The 8,734-nt window shown below is 58.9% G+C and overlaps 1 protein-coding gene across 1 annotated transcript; it reads left to right on the plus strand.

Moving 5' to 3' along the window:
* The first annotated feature begins 941 nt into the window (after nt 1–941).
* FOXF1 (forkhead box F1) lies at nt 942–5,027 on the plus strand. Its single transcript, XM_027977709.3, has 2 exons — nt 942–2,025; nt 3,459–5,027. Exons 1-2 carry the CDS (start codon nt 1,038–1,040, stop codon nt 3,617–3,619), a joined length of 1,149 nt encoding a protein of 382 aa, XP_027833510.1. The 5' UTR covers nt 942–1,037; the 3' UTR covers nt 3,620–5,027.
* Nucleotides 5,028–8,734: the final 3,707 nt, after the last annotated feature.

The following is an 8,734-nucleotide window of genomic DNA, read 5'->3' on the forward strand; positions in this document are numbered from 1 at the left end:
GGCGAGTCCGAAAAGTCCCGGGCGCGGCGCAGTCCTTCCCGGGGCGGGGAGAGAGGGTAGGCGGTCCCTCGCTGGAACACCCGCCCGCCGGCCGCGGGGACTCGTAGCCGAGCCGACTGTGCCCGCGATGGCCACGACCCGGCGGTCACAGCCGCCACTGCAGTTGCGATTCGCCACCGGGAAGTACGCGTCGGGGAAGGCCCGGGACTCCGGCTGCGTTTTCCTCCGCGCGGCCCGGGTAGGGAAGGCGGGGTGGGGGGCGGGGAGGGGGTGGCCAGCGCGCAGCTGGGCTGAACCCCGGGCCGAGGGCGCATTAACACTTGCTCGCCAGGTTGGTGGAGGCGGGGCGGGTTCCGCAGGCGGCCGCTGGGAGGCGAAGGTGGGGGCCCTTTAAGCGCCCACCACCGCGGGGTGCCGGAGGGGGGCTGGGAGGGGAGGGAACTCCTGGAGGGTCTTACGCCGGCCCGCGCGAGACGCCGCCGCCGAGAGACGACACGGAGCGGGCGGCCTCGGCTGGAGTCGTGGAGCCGAGCGCCGCGGGTGGCGAGGACCGAGCGCTGCTCCCCGCGGGGGCGCACGGCCACAGGCCCGAGAGGGGGGCGCCTCCCCCCTCAAAAAAACCGGTGTGTGTGTGTGTGTGTGTGGTGGGGGCTTCCTCGCGGCCTCCGCCCAGGCTGCAAAGAGGCTGCTCTCAGCCTCTGCTCGGCTCCTTCCCTTGTGGGAGGGCGGGAGGGAAAGAGGGAGGAGAGTAGGGGGAGGAGGGAGCGGGAGGGAGAGCGGGGGGCTCTGCGCCAACCGCCCGCGGACCCGGCCGCTCCTCGGGGAGGACGGGCGGGCGGGGGAGGGCGCCGAGGCTCGCTCCGGAGAAGCGGCCGCCGATGACGGCAGAGGTGTAGCCAGCCCCGCGCGCGCAGCCCCCTCCCCCTCGGCCCCCTCCCCCTCCCCCTCCCCTTCCTCCTCCTCCTCCTCCTCCTCCTCCCGACTCGTCGGCCGCGCAGAGCAGCAGCGGCAGCGGCGGCGGCGGCAGCAGCCACCCGATGTCTTCGGCGCCCGAGAAGCAGCAGCCACCGCACGGCGGCGGCGGCGGCGGCGGCGGCGGCGGCGGGGGAGGCGGCGCGGCCATGGACCCCGCGTCGTCCGGCCCGTCCAAGGCCAAGAAGACGAACGCCGGCATCCGGCGCCCGGAGAAGCCGCCCTACTCGTACATCGCGCTCATCGTCATGGCCATCCAGAGCTCGCCCACCAAGCGCCTGACGCTCAGCGAGATCTACCAGTTCCTGCAGAGCCGCTTCCCCTTCTTCCGCGGCTCCTACCAGGGCTGGAAGAACTCCGTGCGCCACAACCTCTCGCTCAACGAGTGCTTCATCAAGCTGCCCAAGGGCCTCGGGCGGCCGGGCAAGGGCCACTACTGGACCATCGACCCGGCCAGCGAGTTCATGTTCGAGGAGGGCTCCTTTCGGCGGCGGCCGCGCGGCTTCCGAAGGAAATGCCAGGCGCTCAAGCCCATGTACAGCATGATGAACGGGCTCGGCTTCAACCACCTCCCGGACACCTACAGCTTCCAGGGCTCTGCCGGCGGCCTCTCGTGCCCGCCCAACAGCCTGGCGCTGGAGGGAGGTCTGGGCATGATGAACGGCCACTTGCCGGGCAACGTGGACGGCATGGCTTTGCCCAGCCACTCGGTGCCCCACCTGCCCGCCAACGGCGGCCACTCGTACATGGGCAGCTGCGGCGGCACGGCGGCCGGCGAGTACCCGCACCACGACGGCTCAGTGCCCGCCTCCCCGCTGCTGCCCGCGGCGGCAGGCGGGGTCATGGAGCCCCACGCCGTCTACTCCGGCTCCGCGGCCGCCTGGCCTCCCTCTGCCTCGGCGGCGCTCAACAGCAGCGCCTCCTACATCAAGCAACAGCCCCTGTCCCCTTGCAACCCCGCGGCCAACCCCCTGTCCGGCAGCCTCTCCACGCACTCCCTGGACCAGCCGTATCTGCACCAGAACAGTCACAACGCCCCTGCTGAGCTGCAAGGTGAGTGGGGAGCCCCGAGCTGTCCCCAGGACTGGGCGGTAGGAGAGGTGTGGTGGACATCTGTGAGCGCACTACAGACCTAGCCCCCAGACTGCTGGCGCCCTGGTCCGGAGCCTGCGGCGCCAGTCCCCAAGCTGCACCATGGAGGCCTCAGCTCCCCAAGGTGTCTCTCTGTCCACCTCTCCCCGTCTGAGGGCTGAGGGCAGCCTGGAGTCCCCCCATAGACTAACATTCCCTTTTCCTTTCTGTTTCAATGCCCGGATATGTGCTGGCAGCCCCAGCCTGGCCAGGTAGGCCCCATCCTCACCTCAGAGACTTAGACTGCAATCTTCTAAGTCCCCTCAGGTCCCTTAGCCCCCTGACACCTGGGCAAGTTCCCAGGATGGAGCTGGCCCGTCCCCAGGGCAGCTGGCTCGCTCGCCCTGCTTTGGGAGAGCCGCCTCTGCTCTGAGCCGAGCAGGACGGAAGAGTTAGGCCCAAAGCCGGTGGGGCTTGGCGCTGGCGCTCAGAAGCTCAGAGCCCGGCCTTTCGGAAACCAGGCCTGGGGTGTACGAACATTGAGTTTGGGGCTTTTTGTGGCAATAGAGGCTGAGAGGGGCCCAGATCGAAGGTCTGAGCTGCGGGCCCCAACAAACTGTTTCTCAGGATCCAGGTTTCCAGGCCCACAGGTACCGCTCCGCTTCCAATCCCCCCTGAGAAAAAAAGATGCACTACCATCTTCTCCTCTGGACCCTCCGTCTCCGCACGCGCTAGTAGCCTTCTGGGTCTGGTTCTTGAAAGAGCTTGGAGGGATCCAAGCAGGGGCCTGTCAGGAGTCAGCTGTCAGCAGCCAGCGGGAGGCAGGAGCCGGTCCTGGAGAATGGAGGGCTCTCTCCACGGGGGTCGCACAACTGGGGCTGCTTCAAACTCCAGCCAGGGTTCCAGAGGTCCTGCAGGCTCCGCTCCCCGAAGACCCTTTCTCTGGAGAAGCCCTCTTTGCCCCTGTGTTGGCCCCTGCTGGCCTGGCTCACTGCTCTGGGGACACCGCCGCCTCCAGGGGCTGGAAGGTGGCTGCCCGGCGCCAGGCCCAGGCCTCAGGCTGCCCTGGAAGTGGAGGCCGCTGGACCTTCTCTGCTGGCCCCTCTCACCCCTTCCCCATCCGCCACCGGAAGCCTCCCAAGCCAGGCTCAGTGTCCACGGAGGGAGAGGCCGGGGCAGCAGGCACCCAGGGTTGCAGGGATCCTTGACCGTGTCTGGGGAATCTTCCCTCTGGGTGCTGGCCCGACTGAGACCTGAAACCAGGAACTGGGACGTGGGGAGGCCTCGGCCCAGCGCCGAGCCAGGCAGGCCTGTCCCCGGGGTGCGCCCCACAGTGACGGTGCTTCTCCACCCGGAGCCCGGGCCTCCGGAGGCCACCCTTTAACGCCCCCTTTCCTCTCGCCTCGCCCCCGCAGGCATCCCGCGGTATCACTCGCAGTCGCCCAGCATGTGTGACCGAAAGGAGTTCGTCTTCTCTTTCAACACCATGGCATCGTCGTCCATGCACTCGGCCGGCGGCGGCTCCTACTACCACCAGCAGGTCACCTACCAAGACATCAAGCCCTGCGTCATGTGAGGCCACAGCTCCGGGCCCCTCCGGGCAGGGGCCGGCTGGGCGCAGGGACTCCGGAACCCGTCACCAGAAACTGCTTTATTTTTATTTTATTTTTTTTTTTGAGGTATAACCGTCAGCAGAAGAAAAGGGTTTGACCCCTCCCCAACCGGATTATTGGGAAAGGGATCCCGTGAGGCAAAGACCGAGCGAGGTCGGCACCTCCCCCCCCCACCACTCCCTCAACAGTTTTTTTAATGGTGATGGCGGGGGCCTGATCTGACTGCAGCTGTTGATAAATAAGTGTCTATTTTTGATCCGACTGAAACCGGCTGAGAAGGTGCTGTGTTGGGGAAGAACTCTCAACATCTGAACACGAATTTCTGCTATGGTCTCTCCCCATCTCCCCCTCCAACGGCAAACGTCGGGGAAGGTTTTTAGGAGAAAGGCAAACGTGTGAAACCGTCATTATCAAATACTTTTATTTTTTGGTTGAGTATTTATCGTTTTATTTTTAATTTTTTTGGAAAGAATGTCTTGGAATGCGCGTCTCCTTTTTAGAGCCGTCTCTTGCAGGGAAAGGAGGGGCCGACAAGAAGTCGCCCTCTCCCTCCCCACCTCAGAAGTCCTCCCGTCAGCCACAGGTGGATCCTTGAGCGAGTAACTTGCATTTCTGAAGCCACTGCTCATCTTAGGAAAGTAACCAGGAACCCAGAAGCAGGCGGCTCTCCCGGCCTCTGCCACCGTCCTCCTCCGCCTTCCTCTCCTTCCTTCTCTTCAGGCTTTTTTTGGTTTGGTTTCGAACTTTGTTTTGACTTGTTTGGTGGGTGGTTTTTCTCCCGAGACCCAGCTGTCTCCGATCTCTACTGTAAACCTTCTGGTGGGAGCGTGAGGCAGGCAGGGTGCCGTGGGGACGGGGAAGGCCCGCAGAGCGCCCTGAGTCAGGATTGCGGTGACGCAGAAAGGTTAAGGCACTTTTTTAAAAAAACGATAGCAAGGCTCATCCTGTTATTTATTCTACTTTCTTTCCCTAATAATCGAAACACCGCATAGGCGCCTCCGTTTATCAGTATTAATGGTGTAACTTTGTTGGCAATATTTGCCGCGTAGAATTTTTTTTTTTAGATATCCATTGTAAATTTGAAACTAAGTCTGATCTGTGTAAAGACAAATTTCCATATGTTTTATATAAATATATATATATATAAAATGAAGGACTTCCCCCCCCCCTTTTTTTAGTATTTTGGCTGCTGGGGTGCAGCGTTTGTGACACGTATTTTAAATTTCCTTCTGCACTGTATAAAAATGACAATTTGAGGATGTTTTTGCCTTTTGTGTATTTTTTCCTAAAAAAGAACAAAATAAAAATGTATAACATTTGTATATGGCCTTATATTGTATCAACTAGAAATAAAATTGCATGAGTATTTTCTTGGGATTGCAGAATATCTTCAAAATATAGACAGTAACCAGCCTGGGATCGCTAGTCTTATTTTTTTTCTTTTTTGTATTTCAAGTATGGATGATTCTTAATCTTTTTTTCCCCTTTTTATTTGTTGGCCAATCCTTCTCTTTTCACTCTTCATTTCACATTGAAGTGAAATCTGGACAAGAGTAACTATTTTTCTTGGCTTCTGTTTTTTAAAAAGAGCCCTTTGCCCCTCTAAATGTCATTTCTTGTTTTAAAAAAAATAAACTAAAAAAAAACCTGTAGTTTTCCCTCCCCCAGGGAAAAACATACATATATATGTGTGTGTGTTCGTACATATATGTATATACAACATTTTACACTTTCTTTTTGGTCACTCCAGGACCAATGAGAAATGTATTTTGAGTTTCAAACTTTACTGTTTCCAACTGTTATCGATCATGGAGCATCTTCTAAGGTGTTATTTTTTTGATAGGTTTTTTTTTTTTTTTTGGGTGCCCTACACTTGGTTTTCCCCAATGGTGAAGCAAATAAACTTTGAGCAAGAAAAAGGCTGTGTTGGTGGGAGAGCAAGGTGATAGGCACGTTTCCCCCCTAAATCATTAGGGGGGAAATCCATTTTAAAAAGTCTGTCTCCCCTACTGACCCTCTTTCTATTCCAACTCCCAGCTACCTAGGAAAACAAACACAATAAAGTCACATTGCCGGTGCAGCCGTTCAAGACCCACCACAGTTTCTCCGCGTCGTGGGGTCATGAGCCTCTGAACCTGGTTCTTCTCAAATTTGACATTTTGGACATGAGGGCAATTTCTCTGGTGCTCTGTTACATCAAAATTATCAATAAACTCGCCTGGGCAATTAATGCCCAAACTAACAGCTATCTATAACACGGAGATAAAGGGGACAGGAAGAAGCCGGCGACTTTGTCCCTCGGGTCTCAGGCAGCCGGAGCGGCGGGCAGCGCTTGGGGAGCAGCTTCACCGAGGACGGAGTAGGCCCTGTCTTTGGGGCGGAGGCCACCTCTCCTTATCCCCTGCCCCCACTGATGCCCTGGAGAACCCGGCCAGGGAAAAACCCTCAGGCCTCCGGTGCGGGAGCCGCTGCACTGGGGATCCAGACAACCTAGGCGGGCAGGCGGGAGGGGCCCCCTCCTTCCCCCCGTTGGAGCCTGCGCCCCAATTAGAATGGAGGCTCCGGGGAAGTGGGGCTGATTAGGAGAAACCCAATGCCGGCCCAGTCGGCGGGCGCCCCGGTCTTCTGCTGAGGCGTCTCCAGACCGCGCACCCACTCCCTTGGCTCCTTGGCGAGCCAGAGGCCTTTGTGTGCCCTGGTAATGCAGGGCTTTGGCGCCACTGGACCAGAGTCCGGGGCGGCAGTGAACCCCAGTTTTCCTGTTCGTCTCCCCTGCAGCACCTTCATTTCGGCGGGATCTCTCAGCGTGCTCACATCCCTGCCAGGCTGGATGGGAGGCATCCAGAGGGACTGGGGCAGGAAAGCCGGCCCTGGGGAGCCCAGGGATCCGGGATGGGCCTGACCTGGGGCCTGGGGCTGAGAGAAAAGTCCAGCCTTCCCCTCAGAGAGGAGAGTCTGGCTTCGGGCAAACCCGGAAGGGCCAGATTCTACAGGCGTAACTGCTTCCACATCCACAACCAAGATTTCACAGGCCTGCTTTGCAGGACTGCATTCGCTGTTGCGGAGGCCGACCCAAGGCCCATTTTGGTCTGGCTCATGCCAGGACTGCAGGATGAAGCTCCCACTGCTAGGTGCCAACACAAAAGCCTGCACAGTTCGTGCAAGTTACCAGCCTACAACGCAAACGCGCTTCTGAGGTGGTCACACGGCCTGCACTGGGTGTGGGTGCGTATACTTCTAGCTTAGGAACACCCTCCAGAGAATTAATTCTAAAGTCCTGTGCATACCTTTAGGGTTTGTCCTGGAACAATGCAGACGAGATACCCTAAAGGTATGAATACCCCCCAAAGTAACAGGCCTGGGGGTGGGGAAGCGGCCAGGACGGAACTCGATAGGGTTTCTATAAGAAGACGATACATCCCGCCTTGGCTGCAGCTCCCTGCAGCTCTCCGCGAGGGGCCGACGCCCTGGATGCAGCCGCGCCTCGGCTGCAGGCCATGGCGGCCCCAGGCAGCAGCTGCAGCAGCGCCTTGGCGCTGTGTCCTGGCTCCCTGGCCCCTGGCGGAGGCAGGCCCGGGGACCAGTCTGCACTCAGGGTGTGCGCTTCAGATGGAAGGGAAAGTGCCCGCCGGGTCCTGCTGCTTTCTTGGCTCTTGGGGCGAAACTGCAGGGGTAGGGGTGGGGAGGGTGAGGTACTGAAAGCCTGGCTCCCCGCCGGCAGCACTCCTGGAGGTAGTGCAAGGACGCAAGGACAGAGCTGGAGCCCCAGCCCCGTAAGGCTTGACCTGGGCAAGCCACGTCACCTCTGAGCCTCACTTTTCCTCCTGTCTAATAGTAATGTCATGTAGACCTATGGGCACGGTGGTCAGTGAGGTGATGCCGGTCGGGAGCAAGACAGCCTAGCTCTGGGGTGCCCAGATGGGAATGGCTATGAGATCCAGGCATTTCTTATCCTTCTCCCCTTCATCGTGGGGATGGCTACCAAACAAGATGCAAGAACTAATATTTTACAAGGCCGCCCTCTCAGGGGCTTGAGTATCCAGCTTGGGGACTGCTGGACTCCCCATCTTCCAATATGATGCACCTGGACATTCGTTCCCTCCCTTCCCAGGGAGGAAGAAGACATCATCCCATTTAGCTCAAGAGATGAACTCTGACATGGGGTTGAATCAGGGGTTCCGATAAGGACCCACCCCAGGACCTCCTAACCTCTGGTCAGGAGACCCCTGAGCTCAAGGGCTTCCCTTCTGAGAGAGTGATTCAGGGACTGCCCTCATCAGAAACACCAGGGCTGTCTGTCTGCTCCATCTGTGGGTGGGGGGTATGTGTGTGTGTGCTGAGTCACTGCGTTAGAACCTCTGGAGGAGGGACCCAGGAATCCTCAGGCCCACAGACTTCCAGGGGGTCCTGATGGGCACCAAGTTTAGAGTCTCTCCTCCGAAGTTCTCTGGGCTCCTGAGAAAGCCTAGGAGAAGAAGCCTCACCGTGGCCTCTGCTGCCCCCTCCCGTCCAGCGGCCCAGCCGGCTTGTGGTGTTAACGGAGAAGCAGCTGAGCAGAGTGCCTGGAGCCAGGGCTCGCAGACACGGGGCTCGCTCACATTCAGGAGGTGCCCCGGCGGCCTGTGGCCATCCTCTTTACATGGCACTTCCATTTACCTCCTCAGCAGCCCTCCTATGCAGATCCTATAACTCACTGCTCCCGTTTCCAGATGAAGAAACCAGCTTGGGGAGGTTAGGGGATTTTATCCAGACAGTCCTGGTAAGAGGTGGAACTGAATGCAAAGCCTATGTTCCCAACCACTGTATTAATACCACGTGGCTCCTGGACACCCATTTTCCTCCAGCCACGAGGCCTAGTGAAAAAAGGGAGAAGTCGAAGTCTGGTCCATGATCCAGCTTCCTACCTGTGCTGAGGAAATGATGATGGGCAGGGTCTGCACAGGGGACTGGGGTCTCTCTGATCCCCATGCTGGCCTTTGGATGGGGTGCGGAAGCTCCCCGAGCAGCCCCAGCTCAGACCCCTGACATTCACCTCCTCTCTGGGACGATGAACCTGGTTTTCATGTGTTCCCACCATA

Source organism: Ovis aries, chromosome 14, assembly GCF_016772045.2.
Source record: "Ovis aries strain OAR_USU_Benz2616 breed Rambouillet chromosome 14, ARS-UI_Ramb_v3.0, whole genome shotgun sequence".
Taxonomy (NCBI): Eukaryota; Metazoa; Chordata; class Mammalia; order Artiodactyla; family Bovidae; genus Ovis; species Ovis aries.